This window comes from Anopheles cruzii, chromosome 3 (genome assembly GCF_943734635.1).
Source record: "Anopheles cruzii chromosome 3, idAnoCruzAS_RS32_06, whole genome shotgun sequence".
In the NCBI taxonomy this organism is placed as follows: domain Eukaryota; kingdom Metazoa; phylum Arthropoda; class Insecta; order Diptera; family Culicidae; genus Anopheles; species Anopheles cruzii.
The window spans coordinates 78,227,118-78,250,900 of record NC_069145.1 but is presented as its reverse complement, the minus strand read 5'-3'; the positions used below and the strand labels follow the sequence as shown (position 1 = coordinate 78,250,900).

The 23,783-nt window shown below is 50.8% G+C and overlaps 3 protein-coding genes across 3 annotated transcripts; 2 read left to right on the top strand and 1 right to left on the bottom strand.

Annotated features, from left to right (window-relative positions):
• Positions 1–1,130: 1,130 nt before the first annotated feature.
• Positions 1,131–6,830, top strand: LOC128275021 (exportin-1). The gene is made up of 7 exons (XM_053013393.1): positions 1,131–2,674; positions 2,751–3,040; positions 3,118–3,219; positions 3,306–3,683; positions 3,768–4,100; positions 4,188–4,553; positions 4,634–6,830. Exons 1-7 carry the CDS (start codon positions 1,132–1,134, stop codon positions 4,781–4,783), a joined length of 3,162 nt encoding a protein of 1,053 aa, XP_052869353.1. The 5' UTR covers position 1,131; the 3' UTR covers positions 4,784–6,830.
• Positions 6,831–6,944: 114 nt separating this feature from the next.
• Positions 6,945–10,306, bottom strand: LOC128271269 (protein ref(2)P). The gene is made up of 3 exons (XM_053008721.1): positions 9,824–10,306; positions 9,032–9,572; positions 6,945–8,924 (listed from the first exon to the last, which is right to left on the bottom strand). The coding sequence occupies exons 1-3, from the start codon at positions 10,011–10,013 to the stop codon at positions 7,463–7,465; spliced, it is 2,193 nt and encodes a 730-aa protein (XP_052864681.1). The 5' UTR covers positions 10,014–10,306; the 3' UTR covers positions 6,945–7,462.
• Positions 10,307–12,904: 2,598 nt separating this feature from the next.
• On the top strand, positions 12,905–18,579 carry LOC128275316 (intersectin-1). Its single transcript, XM_053013779.1, has 14 exons — positions 12,905–13,065; positions 14,057–14,364; positions 14,656–14,758; positions 14,827–15,248; positions 15,330–15,427; positions 15,486–15,661; positions 15,734–16,118; positions 16,182–16,355; positions 16,442–16,681; positions 16,748–16,989; positions 17,063–17,252; positions 17,329–17,760; positions 17,835–17,964; positions 18,035–18,579. Exons 1-14 carry the CDS (start codon positions 12,905–12,907, stop codon positions 18,247–18,249), a joined length of 3,276 nt encoding a protein of 1,091 aa, XP_052869739.1. The 3' UTR covers positions 18,250–18,579.
• Positions 18,580–23,783: the final 5,204 nt, after the last annotated feature.

Sequence of the window (23,783 nt, the reverse complement as noted above, 5' to 3'; positions counted from 1 at the left end):
GAGAGCGAATGCGGGTGCGTGTTGAAATTCGGTATAAACGAGCGATTGAGCGCATGGTAATTTTCGAACCCTCCACTCTCTCTTAACTACATCGAAAACATTACTTCATGGATCGTTTAGAATGTCTTGCCTCGTAGCAAAACACATCCACCCACATGGTCTCATCCTTTCTTCGTTCGTATCAACTCCATTTGCCTGATGAGATCAACCGATCGCTCGTGTATTGATTGCTCTTTTACTCATCCGCGTCGTTTTTTGTGTCTTTTCTCTGTTGATCCTCAACTCTAGAACTGCATCAGGGGTCTGTTAGTACAAGTCGAACACGAATTCCATTCCATCCCACCAAAAAAGTCCCCCTTCGCGAATCATCACCACCACCAACGATCCAACAACCGATCCAACAGCAGCCAGATCCTCCGATTCCTCGATTGATTTCCGTCGTACCGGTGGTGTGTGGAATAAACATCACGCACTTCCCGAAAGAGGACGCCAGGGCCAAGGTGGGATCGATGTAACCGAGCGTGATGATTGTGTGAGTGTGATACGCTACGAAAGCCTAAACATGTGCATGTGAAGCGGACGTGTATGCGTTCTTTTGATGAAGCTAACAGATGAATGAAGTTTGTGAATGTTTAAAGATGTCTCGTATCAACAAAACAGACCTTCGCACAAGGACCAGCCTTTCTAACGTATATTTCTTTTCTCTTTCTTTTCCGCCTGCTGTTCCCGCCAACGGATACGCTGCGTCCTCAATGACACACCTCTCCTGCTGCAGGGTGTCCTATTTTGGAGACATCGTATGCCAGCGAGTGTGTGAATGTGAAGCGAAACAGGAAGCATAGTTTCCGATGTGTGCGAGTTTCGTCGTGTTTGCGAATTGTACGGGAGCCAGTGTCGTGTGCCGTGGTTGTTGTTGTTGTTGAGAACTCCCAACTATCATTGCCAAGGCGAATAAAAGGAACCATCAGAACCTTGTCCGAGTGTGAGTGCGTGGTCCCCGTACGAGCGTTGTTTAAAAACTAGAATTCCATCACCTGGCACACGAGGGGAGCACAGAGGCAGAGAGAGGGTGTGTGTGTGAGAGAGAGCCCGGCAACTTGTGAATAGATAGGGCCTAACGTTGAAAGGATCATGGCACTTCCGATGATACGCCTCGAGGAGGCGAACCAGCTGCTGGACTTTTCGAAGAAGCTTGATATCGGTCTGCTGGACAGCATCGTGGGCTGTCTGTACAATAGCACCGGTGAGCAGCTGCGCCTGGCCCAGACGGTGCTGACCACGCTGAAGGAGCATCCGGACGCGTGGACGCGCGTCGATAGCATACTGGAGTACTCGCAGAACCAGCAGACCAAATTCTACGCTCTGCAGATCCTCGAGGAGGTGATCAAGACGCGCTGGAAAATTCTGCCCCGCAACCAGTGCGAGGGCATCAAGAAGTACGTGGTGGGGCTGATCATTAAAACGTCGCAGGACCCGGCCGTGATGGAGGCGAACAAAGTATACCTGAACAAGCTGAACATCATCCTGGTGCAGATTCTGAAGCGCGAGTGGCCAAACAACTGGCAAACGTTCATCAGCGACATCGTCGGGGCGTCGAAGACGAACGAAACGCTGTGCCAGAACAACATGATCATCCTGAAGCTGCTGAGCGAGGAGGTGTTCGACTTTTGCTCCGGCCAGATCACGCAGACGAAGGCGAAGCACCTGAAGGACACGATTTGCTCGGAGTTTGCGCAGGTCTTCACGCTCTGCCAGTTCGTGCTGGAGAACTCGCTGAACGCGCCGCTCATCTCGGCCACGCTCGAGACGCTGCTCAAGTTTCTCAACTGGATCCCGCTCGGTTACATCTTCGAGACGAAGCTGATCGACATGCTCGTCTGCCGGTTCCTCACGATACCGATGTTCCGCAACATCACGATCAAGTGTCTGTCGGAGATTGCCGGTCTGCAGCTGCCCAACTACGACCACGTGTTCATTGCCTTATTCAAGCAGACGATGGAGCAGTTCGAGACGATGATACCGCCCAACACGAACATGAACCAGATCTACATGAACGGCTCGGACGACGAGCAGTGCTTCGTGCAGAACCTGGCCATGTTCCTATGCACCTTCCTGCGCGTGCACGCGACACTGGTGGAGAAGCGCGACACGATGGAGGTGGTGCTGAAGGCGCTCGAGTATCTCGTGATGATCTCCGAGGTGGACGACGTGGAAATCTTCAAAATCTGCCTCGAGTACTGGAACAGCTTGACCGGGGAGCTGTACAAGGAGGCGTACACCTCGAGCCAACGGCGCACCTTCTACTGCAAGATTCTGTCCAAGGTGCGCTACATCATGATCTCGCGCATGGCCAAGCCGGAGGAGGTGCTGGTGGTGGAGAACGAGAACGGTGAGGTGGTGCGCGAGTTCATGAAGGACACGAACAGTATTAATCTGTACAAGAATATGCGCGAAACGCTCGTCTACCTGACGCATCTCGACTACGCCGACACCGAACGCATCATGACGGACAAACTGAACAACCAGGTCAATGGGACGGAGTTCTCGTGGAAGAACCTGAACACGCTCTGCTGGGCCATCGGTTCCATCTCCGGGGCGTTCTTCGAGGACGACGAGAAGCGCTTCCTGGTGACGGTCATCAAGGAGCTGCTGGGATTGTGCGAGCACAAGAAAGGTAAGAAGCTCGGTGGAAATGGTGTGTCAGAGGTGGGAATGCCCCGAATGGGAACTAACTTATCAATTGCCTGCAGGCAAGGACAACAAGGCAATCATTGCATCCAACATCATGTACGTGGTCGGGCAGTATCCGCGCTTTTTGCGAGCCCACTGGAAGTTCCTCAAGACGGTCGTAAACAAGCTGTTCGAGTTTATGCACGAAACGCACGACGGTGTGCAGGACATGGCCTGTGATACGTTCATCAAGATTGCGCTCAAGTGCCGCCGGCACTTTGTGCAACTGCAGCCGAACGAGTCCTGTACCTTCATCGAGGAAATTTTGGCGACGATGAGCAGTATCATTTGTGATCTACAACCTCAACAGGTACGGATTCCGCTTTCACGCCCGACACGATGGTTCGTTAATCGTTTTCAAATGTTTCATTATTCGCGTTTCTAAAGGTGCACACGTTCTATGAAGCCGTCGGTTACATGATATCTGCCCAGGCGGACCAGATGCAGCAAGATATTCTGATCGAAAAGTATATGATGCTGCCGAATCAGGTAAGCGGGGTGCGGCCGGCCAGTACAACCGGAAACTGCGATGGTCCACGATGAAAGTGTCTTTAACATCGTCGCTGCGTTTTCAGGTTTGGGACGATATCATTTCGCAAGCCACCAAAAATGTGGACATCCTTAAGGAGATGGGAGCGGTGAAGCAGCTTGGCAGCATACTTAAGACGAACGTGCGTGCCTGCAAAGCACTCGGCCACTCGTACGTGTCCCAGCTCGGGCGCATCTACCTGGATATGCTGAACGTGTACAAAATTATGTCGGAGAACATCACGCAAGCGATCTCGGTGAACGGACTGGCGATCAACAATCAGCCGCTGATCAAGGCGATGCACGTGGTCAAGAAGGAAACGCTCACCCTCATCTCGGAGTGGGTCTGGAAGTCGAACGATTCGCAAATGGTTATGGACAACTTCATTCCACCGTTGCTGGAAGCCGTTCTATACGACTACCAGGTAGGTTCCGCGAAGAATTCCGCGTCCGTTGAACAAACGAATAATTCGTTGCGCTGCTTCTGCGCTTGCGTTCTGACCCTTTAGCGTACCAAAGTTCCCAACGCACGGGAGCCGCTGGTGCTCAGCACGATGGCATCGATCGTTAACCGGCTACAGTCCGTCATCACGCCCGAGATACCGAAGATCTTTGACGCCCTGTTCGACTGTACGCTGGAGATGATCAACAAAAACTTCGAAGACTATCCCCAGCACCGTACGAACTTTTACGAGCTGCTGCAGGCGGTCAACATGCACTGCTTCAAAGCGTTCCTTAGCATTCCGCCCGAACAGTTTAAGCTCGTATTCGACTCGATCGTGTGGGCGTTCAAGCACACGATGCGCAATGTGGCCGACACGGGTCTGAACATTCTCATGCAGGTATGAGGCGCCCGGCAGGCGGCGCAGACCAACCGGGGGTAAATCGAGAACAATCTAATCACACCCCGGGAATGTATTCCTTCACAGATGCTGCAAAACCTAGAACAGCACCCGCAGGCAGCGCAGAGCTTCTACCAGACGTACTACACCGATATCCTGATGCAGATCTTCTCGGTCGTGACGGACACGTCGCACACGGCCAGCCTGCAGAATCACGCGACTATACTCGCGTACATGTTCTCGCTGGTCGAGGCCGGTCGCATCACGGTGAAGCTGGGGCCCTCGGACGACAACGTGCTCAACATCCAGGAGTACGTGGCGACGCTGCTCAAGTCCGCCTTCAGCCATCTGACCGACAACCAGATCAAGATTTTCGCCACCGGCCTCTTCAATCTCGATCAGGATGTGCACGCATTTAAGGAGCATTTAAGGGACTTCCTCATCCAAATCAAGGTAGGTGACGGACGGACCACGCTTTGCCTTTTCCGCGACCACTCATTCGTTCACATTCTGTTGCGTGCTGTGTCTTGCAGGAAGTCACCGGAGAAGACGATTCCGACTTGTACCTGGAGGAGCGCGAAACGGAGTTGAAAAAGATCCAGGAGGAGAAGCGCCGCATGCTGATGGCGGTGCCCGGCATGCTGAATCCGCACGAAATGCCGGAGGATATGCAGGACGAGTAGGCGGCGACAGGCAGAAGGGGATGGAACGAAAATCGAGAGGCAGCGAAAGAGAGAGAGAGTGAGACAGCGAGAGAGAGAAAGAGAGAGTACGCGTAGTTTTAATTTTCTTTTTACGTTGTTTGCTAATGCAAATCCACCGCGAACCGAGGATCTTTTGCGAATCCCATCCTCTCTCGCCGAGAGGAACCGGGCGGGTGTGTGTTGTGTTAATGAGATGCGCTCGAGTGTATGTGTGCGTGTGCGTGTAAAAGGAGCATGTGCGTGTGTAAGCGTTGATTAGAATGCACCGAAAAGCACTGGGGAATGAATAAAAGCGTAAGCGGAAGATGGTAAGAGAAAGGAGACGCGGAGAGAAAGAGAGAGCAAGGCATGCGAAGAGAGAAGATGTTTGCCAGGCTACTACTAGGGATTCCCACTTAACTTCTACCATCGTCCATTTGATGCACGACGAACGGAGAAACTCTGTTTTAGGCCGAAACAACAAATCGCAACAAGAACCCAAATGCGCCCCTAGTTGAGGGCTTGCAGCCCTGAGTCAAAGGAGTTATGGCAATGAAGAAGTAAATTTCTCGCATACTGCGATCTAAGTTGGCATTCGCTCGTGTGACTTTTGTGTGTCACTTTGCGACGTAGTTTACTCCATTGTCCTGTTTTCGTCGTTTCGCAGATGGATATCGCACTCAGGATCTTGATTCTTTTGATAATTTAACAAATATATTAGCTCCCACCGTTGAACGGGAGAGTGAATGTGTGCGAAGCGAAAAAACCTTGCTCTCCATCACAGGCAAAGGCAGCCAATGGCTACTGTGTTTCGGCGAGGATTTGCCACATTCTCTATGTACTAAGAGCAAATTTACTAAGTTCAAAAAACTTTTCATTCGTATCCTGCGTTTCCTTTGCTTTTTTTGGTTTCTCGGCCACAGTTGCAGTTGTGTGTGGCACATTCGTTTGCGTATTCGAGTGACCCGTATTTTTTTGCTCCCTCACGTTTTAGATATAGATTCTGCTACGAAGAGGTTTATAGTTTAAGGTAGATTTGCGCGAATTTCCTATCGCAGCGTACATTTTTCCTCCCATTTTCACTGTGGAAAGTGCAAAGGTTTGCGAAATTAAACAAACATTTAACTGTGAACACGTTGCTCCGTACGTCACGGTACGAATATCGGATTGTTTCGGCCACTTTCCTTCCCTGAACCTCTTGGTTCAGGAGCCAATTCATGATGCCGGGAACAGGGAACAGACCAGCAAGCATTAAAATCCCTACCATTGCGCTTCTCTAACTGAGCATTACAGAGACTTTATTTAATATAACTGTCCGTTTGATTGTTTCTATGCACCATGTTTTTGACTTATCAACCGCAATGCATCCAATTTGTAGCTATATTACTCTTACTCCGAACGTAGCTGTGTGTGTGTGTGTGTGTGTGGGCCGGATGATTGAAAAAATGAGAAAACTCTGTTAAACGGAAACAAGCAGCGCACTTTAGACGATAAAACACAGCATCTTTAGGCTAATAACGGTGTTTAGCGTAGTTCTTGGGAATTTTGTAGTAGCGTTCGTCGTGTGCGTGCGAAACTGTGAGGAAAGCCAGCCAGCAAGAGAGCGAGAGAGAGATGGCGCGCCAGAAGAGAAGACCCCTTGCACCCCCTCAATCCCCGATTCCCTTTCTCCTTCCTTTCTCTAGTGTTTAAGAAAATTTGCGTGAATGTGTTGATTTTTATTTGAAGTCGCGCGAAATGGAATATACAAACAAGGCGCGGCGCAACGGAGGGCTAAGGAAACACTAAACAAACAGCGCTCAGAAATGAAGCGACACAGAAATGGACACGGAGACACGGACAGACAGGTAGGCGGTAGCAATAGACAAAGCGAGTGTACCACAAGGACTCCCCCCCCAACTGAGTTGAATGCAAACCACACAAATAGGAACCCCTTCTGCGTGCGTGTGCGTACGAAGGATGCGTGCGATGCGTTAGTAGAAAAAGGAAGCGAGAAAACAAAGAGAACTAAAACTAGAGCAACTGGAGAATAAAAACCGATGAAACAACAACCTACCAGACGACCACGCAAGTGGAGCGTAGTATTTCTTTCGAAAAATTTCCAGCCGACACAAAATGGTTCTTTTTTTGGCGTTGACCAACGTCAACATTTATTGTTTTTCATCCACCAAGTCATACATGGTTTCACAATAGGCTTGCAAATTATTGCATATGTACTTGTTTTTTTTTTTTTTTCTTTATGCATGCAAGAACAATGGCAAAAAATGGCCAGCAACATCGGAGATGATGGGACTGCCATCTACGCCTGTTTTGGTTTATTATTGTGATTATTACCTTTCCCGTAATACTTTCTCTAGGGTAGTTAGAGAAGGAAAGGTGTTAGGATTATATGTTCGACGCACGAAAAAGCGTCCAATAAAGAAGAATAGGGTACACGGGTACCATTAGAATGCAGCTCAGGACCCGTCAGGGTCTTGTGTTGTTAAATGATTGTTAGACAAATGCAAATTCATCAATCGATGAGCAAAAAAGGCACACAAAAGGAAAGCGAACGCGGTTGGTTAAAAAATATGATTGTTAAACAAACATGAGCGAAAAGGCACGCAAACACAGCAAACGGTTAGTTTAGAAAATAATTGATAAAAAAAACAGTCAAATTTGTCGTATCATATCGTGAGCTTAGGAACGAGGCGTTTGCTGCAGCAGCATGTCGAGAGCCTTCGGAACGTCACCGTTCAGGGTTTCGAGCAGACGCGTCAACCACCCGTCGTCGTTGCTGAACCCCATCGTCATCATCGTGTGGATGGCATGATTGACGTGCGGCCGAGCGCTGTAAATGTGCGATGGGTCCGGGTTGTTCGGTGGCTTCACGGCGGTGGTCGCAACCTTCTCATCATCGTCATCGAGAGCGTCTTCGATGGTTGGCGATTTCTTGGCGGAATCCTTCTTCGAGAATCCCTCGGAGTTGGCCATCTGCTCTGCTGCTTCGCGAATGCTTTCAGATAATTTGTCCAGAGCTTCACATTCGCAAGTGTCATCGTCGCCGTGCGCAACTTCCTGCCCGTCAATGTTGTCCCATGATCCGACAGAATCCTCATCGGTTTCATCCCCAGCGACATCCTGCGGTGGCGGCGCTTTGGCTGTCCCAGACACACTGGGGACCGCTTCCTCAGCAACACTCACCATCTCCTTGCTCCGTTGTTGCTTCTGCTCCGGCACCGTTTGAATGTGGACCGTTGAGCTCGACGTCACCATTGTTTCGGTCGTTTTATCCTGCTTCGCTTCGACCGGTGTTTGCGTTTGGGCCGGCTTGGGCGGAGTTGCGGGCTCACTACCAGCAGCGGGTGTAGTGGGTGCCGCCCGAGCCGATGCGGTCTGAGCAGGTTTCGGGCGAATGTCAAGTGTCATACCGAGGGGATCGAAAATTTTGGCAAATGTTTCGGCGATTTGCTGAACACCGGTCACATAGTCATTGGGCGTCACGTAGTTCTTGAGAAACTCGGGTACGTTAAACAGTGGCGCAGCGCGGTTGCGGCCGCCGGTTCCCGACTCCGGGATCCCGCTGTCCGAACGAGCCGGACGTTCCGGTCGCGGTTCCGTTTCCGAGCGAGGACGCTGCGCACGAACGTTTGCCGGATTCTCCGGTTGTGGTGGCTGACCCGACGGTCCGGCGGCCTGAGCCGTGTGGGCTTGTTTGGGGCCCTCACACACGTACGGCTCGAACATGGCTGCGTAATTTGGATTGCCATAGTAAAACGGATGGTAGGGTGGTAGTGGTTGAAAGTTCTTCGTGTTGGAAGAAACTTGCGGAGGAACGAAGGGCATAAAACGTGCGGGATAGCAAGTTTCCGGGTATTCGTCCATGGTCGGGTATGGGCAATTCAAAGCAGCTGCCCAGTCGGCAGCTTCTCGGTAGGCACGTGGGTAGCGGAGTGATGAATCCGCAAATGGGCCGTTGGAAGAAGCTCCCCCGTGACCGGCGAGTGGTGGTTCCGCGGATTGGGCATGGCCCGATGAACGTTGCTCACGGGTTCGTTCGCGATCTTCGGCCTTTGCTTCACGCTTCTTGGTCGACGACGACGAAGGCGACTTCTCGTTCTTCGAGTCTTTCGTCTCACGTCCAGCCGAACGCGTCTCGGTGCTACACGGCAAAGATCCGGCAAAGAGAGAATTCATAATTAGACAATTTTTGCTTCCGCAACGACACGTTGGGACCATAAAAGGGCGCCATGGCACACAAAAGCCTACCTTCGCTTGCCATGCGACGAGCGTTTGGATGCTGGGCGCTTCTCGACGTTGCATTCTGCCCGTTCGCAGGCCGCTTGAGCTGGCCCCTGGTCGTCCGGTTCGCACTCGCCCGCCACGAACTCATCGGCGACCATCAACAGCGGCGTCATTTTACCGACTAAGCCTCGGAATTTTTCAAATATACGATAGGCTCGATGCCCGTCGTGAATGTCCGGCGTGGGGAGACGCACCATGATGTGTTCTTTGTGGCGGTAATTCCCTTCGCAGCGCATGCAAAGATCATAATCATCGCAGGTCATGCATTTGTAACGATGCCCAATGATTATGGTATCGCAAACGTCGCACACGACGCGACTATGCACGGGACGATCATCGGGCTTGGGTGCCGTCATCGCTTCCTCCGTTCGCTTGGCCGTCTTCTCGGTCGGTTGCTCCGAGACGCGAACATGGATACGGGCCACGGCCGGCGTGGTGTCGATCGACTTCAAATAGCCGCGATATTCTCCATCATGCGCGATGACGATTTCGTCACCGTCCTCATCTTGGCGTACGGAGCGTGAAAGGAGAGAATGCACAAAACTCATAAGCAAAAAGCTATCAAACAGTCAACCGCCAGACGGTCATAAGAAATCGGGCCGAGGAACCGACGCGTCGTCAAGGGCCACATGCATCGAAAACGGGCGCCCTCGGGCTGTTCGATCTTGATGCTGCGTGTATTGCGTCGCAGCAAAAGTTCCTCCAACCGACGCGGCGGTGACTCATGGGACAGGAAGTGGCTTACAGAATACTTACCAATCCAGAAGTACTTCCAACCCTTGTTGGAGGTTTTTAACTCCAAAAAGCGTTCTTCAACCAGGTTGACGAGGCAGCCGAAATTGGCCGGAATATCGGCCTTAAACAGCACGAAAGCCTCCGAGGACGCGGCATCAGCGACCGAGACGCTGATCTTCAACTTCGTCAGATGCTCAAACGCACTCTCCATTGTATTGTACAAATTACACCAAAAACTGTTTAAAACACACTTAGTCACTGCTCGCTGACGAAATGTTGGCTGATGAAACAAACTAGTTTTGTTGAGATGCGGTGAATGAGCAAAAATAAACCGATTATGCACTTAGACGCGCGTTACGTGCCCGAACTGTGATGCACCGAGTTCGAAAGTGAAGCGACGCCACTTGCTGAAACACTTATATATAGGCTTAAGTGGCTTGGTTTGGTGGCTTGGCGTCCAATTTCTTCGAGTCACGATTCACAAATGGCTGCCCTACATCATCCTTCTGGTAGATTCTGGAGAATCTTGGTATACACTTGAACTCTGTGAGTAAACACAAGCCTAAACTCCGCAGTCACCAAAACAAGCCGGTTTGAAGCTGGATTGAAATGGTCGCGGATTCAAGTGGGCTCTCGAACTCCACGGGAATGCCATGAAATTCCGCTACTACTCAACCCATTCGTTTCGCATGCAACAATTGCTACAGACAGTTTTTTTTACAGAAAATCAAACCACCATTTTAAAATTATATAAAAACTCAAATTACACCGAAACCGAAGTGAAAAAGTGGACTAAACATTACACCCGGCATCCTTTCGTATGCATAGTCGGCTTGTCGTTCCTTTAAGCATCCGTTACTCCCAATGCTGTGCCACTTTAACGAAGCCACAGCTCGGTGATATAACAAAAAGTCGACTCATCGTGCCGAAACTTGTGTTTTTAGGATTTGCTTACGATTTATCCGTCTGTTATTCGATTTGAATCGATCGATGATTTGATCAGCGAAACGACTCCATCAAAACGCGACTCGAACTGGAGTAGGAGAGTATAAACATTCAGTAAAATGTTATTGGTTTTGTTTTGAGCTATCACGCTTGCTTGAAAACCAAGCTGAGGTGATTATTATCTTACATTTACAGTGGGGGAGAAAACATTAGTTCCCTTCGTGCCGGGCCTGCTGTTTCTTTCCCTTTATGAACTGTGTTAACCTGAAAATAAGCTTCGTTTTCCCGCTGTAAAGAAAATGTGCATTGTTTCGTTGGGTATGTCTACCGTAAACATATTTCTTTAGTTTTGCTACACAACCTAAAAGTGGATAATTTAAATCTCGATTCGTCGAAACTGACAGCATGGGCAGCGATTGCCAGCACTCATGGAGAGTGTCTTGCTGTGAGTGGTCACCGACGGCCGTGTTGTCTCGCTCACGCATGTGCCACTATCTGTCAACGCGGTACCGCGAGCGAGTATCCCTCTGTCCTTGTCCATCACTTTTGGGTAACGAAACGAATTGACGTTTGTCGTTTCTGCTCTTCGGAGAGGAACGTAGTTCAGGGCGAACGGATCTGTAAAAGTTTGTGTCCCGCATCCGTAGGTCGTTCGGGCGTCTGAACAGTGCAAGTTAGTCATAATTGCTGATAACCGTCGCCCGAAAGGCTTGCCTTGCCTTTGCAGCCCTCAGTGTACAGTGTCTGTAGGTGGCAGCAAAAGGCCCACCTTTCGTTCGGGTGCTCCGTTTGAGGTGTGGTTTTTGTAAGGATCCTAATCAGTGACTGCCTTCGCGAGAGCTCTCGCATCGGATATCTACCCGCGATCAGCAACGCGCACTCGGTGAAATGGAAGCATCGGAATTCCGATCGAAATTCCGTTCGGGCTAGCGAATCTGAACTTCTACCAATTGTGATGGTTGCTGGTGGACAAAAATAATCAATAATTCTATGACCTATTCAGCGGGCGCCCGAGTGAAAACAGGAGTGAAAACGATGGAGCATTTTGCCCGCGTCAGAGCATGAGTTCCTTTGGTCGAGAAAGAGACAACGGCGATACGCGAGTGCACCCGCGTGAGAGAGAGAGGTAGTGCGTTCTGTGTATACGTGAGAGCGAGCACAAGAACCACCAAGAGCGGGAGAGAGAAAGAGAAAAAGTTGTGCAAAAGAAATAGAAATCGTACAAGATCCTTTGGCTTCTCCGCGCTCCGCTTACTACTGGAGGCAGCGGATGGAAAAAAAGAAAAAGCATTCCAGCCAAGAACAGGGGATAATCCTGGACTGGGTCCCGTAAAGTACCCGTCGGGATTGCCCTTTTCTTGCCTGGCAATGCTCTCTGGCTAGAGTGCAGGGTGACCATCACCAATAGATTTAGTTTATTTTCCTTCGCGGACTGCAAATTACCACCAGCCAGCCACCGTGTCAGTAGTCAGTCAGTTGTGTGGACAAGTAATCGATACAACGTTCTCTGTGAGTTCTGTGTGTGCGGTTTGTGCAAAACGGCCGCCACTCCTGAGCGCAGGACTAATGGACCGTGTACCGCCGCCTGTCCTTTCCCGTCCTTTTTACGATAAAAATACTACCAGCCAGAAACTGCCTCCCACACAGGATCACGAGTTGACTTCAGTCGTTTCCTTTTCGTTCACCACTTTACAGCACCGAATGTGAGAACCAAGGCTGGCCGTGAATCGTTCGTGGACGGTACAAAGTGGTAGTGTTAAAAAACTAAAATCAACATACAGTAGATGTTCCCCGCCTACTGCTAGAGTAGGGCTTTTTCGATTTCGAATACCAACCGGAATCGAGCCCTTTTTGCGTGCGTTAGCAACTTCCGAAGAGCGGTCGAAGATTTCTTAACTCCGCGAGTCAATGTTGCCAGTTTGTGCAGTGATTGTTGCCCGCCCCGTCACTTATCGTGTTCAGCCGCCCCAAACATAGATAAGCGGAGCGGAGTTACGCTAGCGAGCGCCCGCTTCGAACCGAAGTCCTTCGACCGCCCCCTTCGGCTCTCGGCGACCGTCGTAGCTATCGCGGTGTTGCCGTTCTGAACGCCCGCCAGACGCACGGCGCCCGGTTCTAGCTAGCTGCCGATATCATTCACATAACAGCACAACCAACATGAATGCAGCCGATCCGTTTGTGATAACGTCGCGCGAACGGCTCAAGTATGACGAGCAATTTAAATCGCTGCAACCGGTCAACGGAGTCGTCACCGGTGGCCAGGCCAAAGGATTCTTTCTCCAGAGTCAGCTGCCGCCGCAGATACTCGGTCAGATATGGTAAGTGAGCGCGCGCGCTACGGCACCGTGGGAGTTTTTCCGTTCGCAGGAACAAAAACACCAAACAACTTCCTGTTTTGCAGCGAGTGTGGTCACGGGCGCGCATGTGTGTCCGTCCGTGTGCGTACGGTGAACATGGCAACCGTTTCCTTTCCATCCATTCATGACTTTGCTTCGCTTACATAACGAACAGCGAACAGAGGACCCACTTTCTTTAACTAATGGGCCAGTGGGCAATGTGTCCTTTAAAGTGAAGAAGTAACGAATCATAAAGGCATCTTATCGAAACCTCTCGGTGTGCTTCCCAGGCACTCAGTTGCGCAGATGATTGCTTTCTGGTTGCTAAAACGACTAAAGTTCACAATGCAATAACATACCATTTCCAAAGCATCAAATGATCCAAGTAACCTGATGACATTTTCCTTCTAGTTTTGGCTTTTTGCGAAAAGATCGATCGCTAGAGATCAAAAATTACTTCCAGTCCACAGGATACCTAACCGACTAAATAAGTCTTTTCGATATTGTTAGTAGTAAATCTCCAGAACGTTATTGAACAACTTCTCTTTGAAAGACTACTAGAAGAGGAGAGTGTCTAGTTGAGATTTTCACGTTTTCAGCGATGTCTATTCTGGCGACGCTTTCGCATGGCAGTCCCTTCACGAAAGGGGTTTACACAGCGAGGACACACACGCAATTGTTTGTCTCTGTGACTCATCAGAGGATTGTGTGTTGTGTGCTGAACACGTGGTTGTTGAAGGGGTATTTTGACATTCGCCAGCTTTTTTGGGCTGTCGATATCCAGCTCACTATGTTTTCTGTGAGTCGTGTTGGTGAGAAGTTTTGTCGCGGACTTACTTTTGTTTCCTGCCATCTTTGATCTTTTCAATTCCTTTTTCTGAATTATCCCGAAATCTGTCATTGGTCATTTTTCGCTGCACCCCTCTCTGTCCCTATTGGTGCCTCTAATCGTTTGGCGTCTCTTTTACCACAGGGCCCTTGCCGACACGGACGCCGATGGCCGGATGACGTTGGGTGAGTTTAGCATCGCCTGCAAACTGATAAATTTGAAGCTGCGTGGCTTCGAAATACCGAAGACTCTGCCACCAACGCTCATCGCATCGCTAACGGCCGTCGGCGGAACGCCAACGCTCACGCCAACCACCGGTCTGAGCCCACTGGATCCGTTGAAATCGTTGTCCGGCTCCATAGGCACTGGCCCGGTTGCGGCGGCGGCCCCTCTCTCACAACAGCAACCACTCATGGCACCAGGAATCGTCCCGCATGCCGTCGTTCCTCCGCTTATGTCGGGCGTCCCACCGAAACCGGCTCTTCCTCCGCAACCCTTAATTGCTGGATTGAATGGCACCGGCGCCCCTCTCATACCGATGGGTCAACAACCGCTTCTGGCCGGAGGACCCACGATGGTGCATGGTGGTGCTCCGATGATGCCACCACCGCCGGCCGTAATGCAGCAACAACCGCTCATCAGCGGACTTCTGACCGGTGTGGCACCACCTATGCCGCCCGGGATCGTTAAACCACTGATCGATCCTCTCGGTAGCGTACCGCAACAACCGTTCGCGGCCGGTGCTTCGACGGGTGTTCCGGCGCCACCAACACCGCCCCATTCCGGCGGAGGAACCCCGGCCCGCTCGATGTCCATCTCCGAGCGGGCCCCATCCATTGAGTCACCGTAAGTTCACCCCCCTGATCTGTCACTGCCCGACCTCGGAACTAATACCTGCGCTTTTTGCCCCACAGAGGACAATTGGAATGGGCCATCAAGGGACCGGCGAAACTGAAGTACACGCAGCTCTTCAACACGACCGATCGCAACCGAAGCGGCTACCTTACCGGCCCGCAGGCACGCAACATTATGGTGCAGACGAAGCTGCCGCAGGCGATGCTGGCGCAAATCTGGGCCCTTGCCGACATGGACACCGATGGGCGGCTCGGGTGCGAGGAGTTCGTGCTCGCCATGTACCTGTGCGATGTGGCGGCCGCTGGTGAAAAGGTACCGACCACGTTGCCGCCCGATTTGATTCCACCTTCCTTCCGGAAGCCCATCTCACGGCACGGTTCGGTGGTCGGTTCGCGTCACGGTTCCGTTTCATCGCAAGGCACCCCGTCGGTGCACGCGGCAGCTGGAGTGGAGCTGGATCCTCTTTCCGGGCTACCGCAAAGTAAGATCGCAGGATCGCCAACCAATCGGGTCATCGGGGCTTTAGAGAGTGCCTTACGCTCACCCATTCCCCTTTTTTCAGCTTCGTTCGAGGACAAACGCAAAGAGAACTTCGACAAGGGTCAGGCGGAGCTAGATAGACGCCGAAAAGCACTGATGGACATCCAGAAAAAGGAACAAGTGCGTTTAACGATTTCCGTCTCGCGAGGACTGCCACTCATATTCATTTCGATTCCAGGAGGAACGCGAGCGGAAGGAGCGCGAAGAACAGGAAAAGATCCGCAAAGCCAAACTGGAGGCGGAACTGAAGAAGCAACAGGAGATTGAGAAGGAACTGCAGCGTCAACGGGAGCTGGAGCAGGAGCGAGAGGAGCAGCGGAAGCGGGAGCTGGAGAAGAAGGAGCTTGCGCGCAAGTAAGTCAACACATCCGCGCGCACTGAACGGGACACGATGGGTAATCTGCTGTTTTCCCCTACGAATTCCAGAGAACTGGAGAAGCAACGCCAACAGGAATGGGAAACACAGAAGATTTCGGAAATGCAACAGCAGCGACAGCGCGAGCAGGAGAACGTGCTGAAACTGAAGGCCCAGAACCAGGCACTGGGCGTCGAGCTGAGTACGTTCAACGAGCGCATCAAGGAACTGTCACAAAAAATCTGTGACACCCGTGTCGGGGTCACCAACGTGAAGAGCACCATCGACGGCATGCGTACCACGCGCGACACGCAGATGACCGACATGGGCCAGCTGAAGGTGAAGGTGAAAGAGCAAAACCAGCGGCTGGTACAGCTGAGTCAGGAGAAGACGAAGCTGGATGCCAAGAATAAGACCGGCGAAACCGAGAGCCAACTGCAGTTCACCAACAAACAGGTAAGGTGAGAGGTGTGAGAGGATGCCGATGTTGACTCTAACCGGTGGCCGGTCTTTCTACAGATTGTCATCCAGCAGCTGAAAGATAAGCTGGAAAACACGAAACAGCAGATCGACAGCAAATCGGGCGATATCAACCTGAACCGGGAGCAGCTGACCGAACTGAAGTCCCAGCTGACCGGGCTGATCGATTCGTGCGAGAAGCTGTACGGCGAGTACGACATGCAACGGATTCAGGTAGAGCAAACGTTTAACCCGGTCTGACCGCATCGAGTGGCAGATAAATCATTCGATCCACCCGTCTGTTCTGTTTTTTGGTTCAGATTCTGGAGATGAAAAATAATCGCAAAAACGAATCGTACAGCACGAGCGCCTGGGACACGGGAAGCACGTGGCAGGACTCGAGCGCCGTGAGGGCAACGAACAACGATCCAGTGGCACCCGCACCGGCCAATGCCGACAACTTGCCAACCCCACCCGGCTACGTGAAGTACCGGGCGATCTACGAGTTTAGTGCGCGCAATGGGGACGAAATTTCCTTCCAACCTGGCGACATGGTGATGGTGAGTGTTGAGGGGAACTTGTATTGTCGAACCCCCCCCCAAGCCTCATCTGCGCTCTGGTTGTAGGTACCGCTGGAGCAGAACGCCGAACCGGGCTGGCTGGCGGGTGAAATCGGTGGCCATACCGGTTGGTTCCCGGAAACGTACGTCGAAAAGGTCGACAGCAACCTGAACGTGGTGGAAGCGGTCCCCGACACGATAGCGTACGCCGAGCCGGAGCCGGACCCGTACGTAGCGACCACCACCGTAGCGCCACCGCCAGCCACCGCCACCGCCACCGTAGACTACACTGCCGCCAATGACACCGAGTGAGTTTTAGCAGTACGGTCGTGCGGTGCGGTTTCAAAACTGTGTATCCGTGTTTTTTCGCTTTTCTCGCAGAGCAACGTGTAACGGAGATGTTGAGTACTACGTGGCCTGCTTCGCGTACCAATCGGCGGAAGCGGGCGATCTGGTGTTCGATGCGGGCGAAACGATTGCGGTGTCGAAGAAGGAGGGTGACTGGTGGACGGGTACGATCGGTAACCGGACCGGTATTTTCCCGTCAAACTACGTGACAAAGCAGGAAACGGTAACGATCTCTGCGTCGGACAGCCCACGAATACCGTACGATTGCTAACCAATCGATTGCTTTGTGCTGTTCGCAGGAGGCTGTCAACGGTAACCAAGCAATGGCGTACGAGGAGCAGGCGACGGCACAACCGGTACAGCAACCGCAGGAACCGGCACCGGCACAGCAGCAGCAGTCGCCGTACGAACAGGAAGCGAAACGAAAACAATCGACCACCGGTGGCAACACTCAGGACGCGGAGGATGCACGCAATCAGGCCGAGGCGGACTCGGAGGTGTCGCAGATCAACACGCAACCGCCGCCGGCTGCGACCGGTAACGAGGAAAACATACGCTACTCGTCGATGTCGATGACGTCGGCTACACCGAGCTTGCGACGGAAGGGCGAGGTGGCCCAGGTGATTGCCCCGTACGAGGCTACCAGCTCCGAGCAGCTGTCACTGCAGCGTGGCCAGCTGATTATGATCCGGAAGAAAACCGATTCCGGCTGGTGGGAAGGTGAACTACAGGTAGGGCGCAGTGCAAGAAGAGACAGGCGAAGGCAGCCGGGTGAGAGACGTCTAATTGGGCTGTGTTTTCGTAGGCAAAGGGAAGGCGCCGCCAGATCGGTTGGTTCCCGGCCACGTACGTCAAGGTGCTGCAGGGTGGTCGTAACAGTGGCCGCAACACACCCGTTTCGGCGAGCAAAGTGGAGCTAACGGAAACGATTCTCGGTAAGCGCGCGGTGTCTGCGACAGGCGATGGTGATGTGATCGAACCATTCGTTGTGTGTGCTTTTTGCAGATAAAGTCATAGCCCTCTACGCGTACAAAGCACTGAACGATGACGAGCTGTCGTTCGAGAAGGATGACATCATCAGCGTGCTCGGGCGCGACGAACCAGAGTGGTGGCGCGGGGAACTGAACGGTACCACCGGTCTGTTCCCGAGCAACTACGTCGGCCCGTTCGTATCGTCCGGTAAGACGGGCAAAGCCGCCCTTTCCCTTGCCGCCAGCTAACAACAGTAGCGTGTTTATTCCGTTTGTTCCGTTATTAGTAGAATTTCGGTAAATTCTTTATGCGTTCCAGCGATCTGCTTTACGGCGAGTTGCCGTGCTAAAAGTCGCCTTATTATGTACTATTATAGTAAACCCCCTGGTCCCCGTTCCCCTTTACCCTGATCGATAGTAATGCTCAATGGCCAGCAATCCATCCCGACGCAAGTGGGAACCGAGCGAGAGAGAGAGAGGGAGAGAAAGAGTGAGAAACACTAGCCACACACACTATTGTAAAACGAATGAATCGTCAACGAAGAGAGAGCTTTATTTATGCTGATATTTATTGGTTTAATGCTATCCGTAATTTAGTTGTAGACATCCCGTTTTGTGTTTATTTCGTTGAAAGAAAAAGTTCGTTTGCGTTTTAGTTCGTTACCCTTTGTAGCCACTTTTGTGTTTCGCCGGTGGACCTGGTTCCCGATCACTGTTTGTCGGAACTCATTTTCACTACACTACCCCCCAAAACGGCAGGCAACGTATAACGGGCAGCGGGGCTGATTGCTGCGTTCCAATCCGAAGCCCGGAACGACGACTCGACGACGACGGCCGCGACGACGAAGCAACCCGGCTACACCGGTTACTATGCTGACGGCGAGAACCGGATGGGGCCGGATGACATACACAACAACAACAACTACAACAATAAGCCACACAACAATAAAATCATCAATAAGTATAATGCTAATTCTAACGCTAACGGTAATGGTTACGACAACACTGATACTGATAACACTAACGAAACTACTGATATTAATCAAAGCAACAATAATCAGCTACCCTACTGACGCCGCGACGGTTACTACTGAGCTGAGGCCCGTGCCGCCAAGGAACCGCCGCCAGGTCACGCCCCGGGCCGGCGGAATATCAGAAACGTAGAGCAGTAGGGCGGCGGCCCCGTAGTGACTCTATACAATACAATCAACACACAGAGTCCCGTGGTTCGCTGAACGTGGTTTATGATCCTTTAAATGTTGATAGTGTTTGCTGGCCTTCCGTGGCCACCAGGGGGGAGGTTTGCGAAGGTCCCTCTTCCGTCGGGTGATATTATCTCGAACCCCTCTAGAGGGAAGGTGTTCACGACGACCAGATAGTCAGTCAGTGGAAGGCAATCATAGGCAGGCGGCTCCTGGCCACCCGGTGTGTATAGGATCTAGGGTGGACATTGTAGATACACAAACACACACAGACACGTTTCATTGAGAAGGTGTTCTCTGTTCTCGGTGCAATAATTTATCCTCCTCTTTCAAGAAAGCAGTTGGGCCGCAATAATGCCGCGATCACGGAGAGAGTAGGGGAGACGAGATCGGCGCGATCGCGTTAGAACTATATCAACACGCGCTCGGCTCGGCTAATCCGTAAGTTCTCTTTAGCTACGTCGCTCTCACTTCTGTCGCTTCTCGCAGGCCACCCGCTTTCCGGCCGCGCGCGCGGATGGCGCTTGGCGCGTACGGGTCTGTGTTATTCTTATGATTGTAATTATATTGATAAGCCTACGTAGCGGGTTACAGCGGGGAGCACACAAAACGTAACAAATAATTTTAGCGCGACAATTTGTTAAGTTTACAAGTTTATGTAATTTGATTTCCAACTCCTTCTTCGCATAGTCCTCCTTCGAGAGAGATGGCGAGCCGTAATTCTGTTGTCTGTTAAGCTGTTCGTGTTAAGTTGGGTAATTGGCGTAAAGCAGGTAACACAATGCCGGACACCGCTACTACAAGCAGTTGTTGTGCGACGGGTTGTGTGTGTCCCCGAATGCTTGGCCGTTCACCGAAATGTAGCCGAAAATGTCTCGCACGCCCCATTTAAAAGTAAATCGTTAAATCGCTAAATGAACAACTAAAGAAACTAAAACAAAATACCACTAACAAAACACAAAGGGATATATATATATATATACATACAATTATAAGTATATATAAAAAAGGAAAAAGACATATACATATTTAGACACTATTACGTGCCCTACCAAGTATTCTACAAAGCGATGATGGCCGGGCATCGTCGTCGTCTGCTCGCTCTCCCCCCTTAGAAGAGGCCGAGGCTACATAACGGTCATGAGCGAACGAACCAAAAACAAACAAAAAAACGGTTATTTCTTCTCTGGAAGTGTTATTTATTATGCTATTGCAAGCGTTAATTGAATTTAGTAGTAGAAGTAGTAGCAGCAACAGCGCCACCGTCGGCTGCAGTTCTCACTAGCTGACTTTCTCCACCATATCCTTCCTCTTCGTCGATCGCCGCACTCAGCGAACGTTTGTCTGTTGGCCACCATAGAATACCATCGCCCCCCTGGCGCACTGAGAAAGTGCGCGCGCGCAGAAGTTAATCAAAAAACGGACAAAACCTTCCTCGTTCCGGCTTTGGAGCAGGCATTCGAATCTTGTGTCTGTTCCGTAGTTTCTGTTGCCCGCCACGAATCGCCGCCGAAATAAGTTGGTAACAAAATGTATAAAAAAGGCACGACGGATGCGCGACAGCATGTGATGTATGTATCTGAGGGGAGGCCACCTTTGAAAAACTACAATAAAGGGTGTGCAAGGGTTGAGAAACGGCTGTTTGTAGGGTCACCCGGGATAACCTTCCCGTTTCGTTGATCGTAGAACATCGTAAACACAATGGTAAAGCAAAACCCAAGTAATACTTCTTAGTCGACCAATTCCAATGGGAACGGTCGGGAACCCTGCACACACACACACACACAGTAAACCAGTAAAGTACATAGATCGAATTTTGGGAAAATAGTGGAACCAGCTAGTAAAATAATACTGAAAACGTATCAATTCCGCACGGCGTGGAACCCGAATCATTAACCAATGCAAACACCGACACTCACACACACACACGCAGTGTACCGCAAACAATATAAACAAAACCATTGGTAACTTTCAATCATCATGTGTAATACTCGATGTGAAACGTGTGAATGTTGCAACTGTGCGCCAAAAAGGGCACACTTATAAACGGCGACGAGGTACCGGACGGACGGATGGCATTATTTACTGTCTTACTATTTTCACGTTCGATGGAAACACGTTCAATGCAAAATATATACATAAACACATATATAAATAAAAGAAACGAGAGAAAAGTGTAACCCACTGGAGCAGGAGCGGGGAGTTACAATATGGCACGCGACCGCGGCCAAACGCGCACACACCGACCACCGGGGTGGGGGCTATCTTCGACCGGCAATCAGCCTTCGAACAGGAGCAACATGATGAAGGGCGAAAGTATGATGGCGGACAAATCGATCACAGTAAGAAAAGCGTCCTGGTGGTTCCGAGGCCGCGTGCATTCCGCGAGTTCTGTTCCGCCGGAGCCGGAGGTCACCGGAGGTGAGATAGGTTAATAAGCGAAGGAATCGCGCATATGGCGATGGCGATGGCGATGAGAAAAAGCATAATAAAATTCAACCAACAAACGTCGTTAGTTTATTACAAGTGAACAAAACGGTGGCCGTTTTTGTCTTTTTTGTTTTGGGTTGGTGTCTGGCTAAACCGTTGGTAGGTAGATTGATCCCAGTAACCATAGACCAGACGACGATTGATCCCATCGACAAAATTTTTGCGAGTTTTGGCATGCATCCAACGGGAAGCGAGAAGGTGAATGAGAATGAAATGAAGCGTGGCGCCAATCATCGTGGATCGCCCACTACCTCTGCGCTGTCATGGGCTCTTGTTAAAATCACGATTGTCGCAGATTTCACCGAAAATGGCCGCAAGTCTGCGGGAAGAAGCTCAAATTTAAATCTGCCTAACGGATTGCATACCCAGCAAAGGCAAAGCACCTAGCCGAGTGCTTTTTATGGCAAACAATTTCGTTATGGTAACCAAAGCTTGCACGGATCCAGTAGGCATCAAAGGTGGAACACCCCAGCAGCAGCAGGCATCGCAAGCTTGCAAGAACTTCTCTATTGTTGTCATCAGTGAAAGAAAGGTAAAGCAACACACACACAGAGGGGCATTCGATTATTTTTTTCTCACATTGTCAGTCCAGTAGATTTATTAAACAAGAGGAATCATCATCATCTTTATCATCATCATCATTATCAGCATCGTCGGGAGCCATTCACTCGATAAATGCACACACTAACGGAAGGGCGCGCTCTTATGTTTTCTTCGCACTTTCTCTCTCTGTAAATTATCGATTCTGCTTCGGTCCATCTTCTGTTTTGCCATTGTTTTTACCGTTTTTTTTACTAACCCTCGACTTCTTAATCTTCGTCACATTTTTCTCTATATATATATACTTTTGTATCCGCACGTGTGCGGAAGGATATCATCATCTTCTGTCCTATTCGTTGCCTTTTTTACTAAACACATTCATTCATCCTCTTCTCTCTCGCTCCCTCACACAAACACACACAAACACACAGCCACACGCTGTACACACCGTTTGCCAGAGTGTAGGTTGTGTGTGTGTATTGCTCGCTCGCGAACCAGCATTCGCACCAATTGTTCTCGATCACACGCGACACACACACACACACGCCTGCTACGTCCTAGCGAGCGCTCAAACATCCTTTCTCTCTTGCTCTCTATGATTCGTGTGCCGTCGTTTCTCTCTTCGTTCATTCTGACTCTATCACTCGGTTCGGGCGCTTCTATCTATCTCTCTCTCTCTCTGTGTCCTGTGCGCGATCTTCCCTTGACACACACACACACACACACGCGTGCAGACGCAGGCAGGCAGGCGCTTGCGTTCACACTATCTTCTTTTCACTAAAAAAAACTATTTTACATTTTTTTGTTTTGTTGTTTTAAAAAAAGCTTATAAAAAAAACAGAACACAGTTGTTTTACCGACTCTCTCTCTCTCGCTTTCTTCTTTTCTATCTCTCGCGCTCTCTCGTGTGACGTGATCGTCCTGTGCCCGGGGCGGTATGCATCTGAGGACGGGGGGAAAAGGATGCTCGGCTGGTGGTGGTGTCGAAATGTCAAACGATCGCACGGAAGACCCACACACACACACACGCACCGCCGTGATCGGGGAGGGGGGCAGCAAATAAAAGCTCAAAACAAAACAAAAACCAACCAAAATCGAACGAATGTGGGGAGAGAGAGGGAACAATAATAATAATAATAATAAAACGGCGGGGGCCAGGACCCCAGGATCGATAAGAAAACGATATCGATATGTGGCCCGCGCGAAGGGGTGGGGGGAAATGGGACTGTGGACTGGGGGAGGGGGCTGCCTTAAAGTGATCGTCCAACATCCTCTCTGGCTCTCTCTCGCTCATCACATCGCATTTTTCGAGGTTATCTTACAAGAAAAGGATTCCACCGCATGAACCTCATCGTCACGTCATCATCTCGTCATCGTCTCGTCATCATCGTCATCATTCATCACCCTATCTCGTTGAGCTGCTCTCTCTGCTGGGGCACTGCTTATTGCATTTTCTACTTCGTCTCGCTCTCTCTCGCTCTCTCTCGCTCTCTCTCTCGCTAGAGCTAGATCCTTATGCTTTCTTATCAGTAGTCGCAACTTGTCGCTCTT

Coding starts and splice junctions, on each gene's coding strand:
- LOC128275316 (XM_053013779.1), top strand. CDS start 12,905: ATGAATGCAGCCGATCCGTTTGTGATAACGTCGCGCGAACGGCTCAAG. Junction 15,428..15,485: donor ACATCCAGAAAAAGGAACAA/GTGCGTTTAACG, acceptor TTTCGATTCCAG/GAGGAACGCGAGCGGAAGGA. Junction 16,990..17,062: donor ACTGCCGCCAATGACACCGA/GTGAGTTTTAGC, acceptor CTTTTCTCGCAG/AGCAACGTGTAACGGAGATG.
- LOC128275021 (XM_053013393.1), top strand. CDS start 1,132: ATGGCACTTCCGATGATACGCCTCGAGGAGGCGAACCAGCTGCTGGAC. Junction 3,220..3,305: donor ATATGATGCTGCCGAATCAG/GTAAGCGGGGTG, acceptor CTGCGTTTTCAG/GTTTGGGACGATATCATTTC. Junction 4,101..4,187: donor GTCTGAACATTCTCATGCAG/GTATGAGGCGCC, acceptor ATTCCTTCACAG/ATGCTGCAAAACCTAGAACA.
- LOC128271269 (XM_053008721.1), bottom strand. CDS start 10,013: ATGGAGAGTGCGTTTGAGCATCTGACGAAGTTGAAGATCAGCGTCTCG. Junction 9,573..9,823: donor TTGGAAGTACTTCTGGATTG/GTAAGTATTCTG, acceptor CCGTACGCCAAG/ATGAGGACGGTGACGAAATC. Junction 8,925..9,031: donor TCGTCGCATGGCAAGCGAAG/GTAGGCTTTTGT, acceptor TTTGCCGTGTAG/CACCGAGACGCGTTCGGCTG.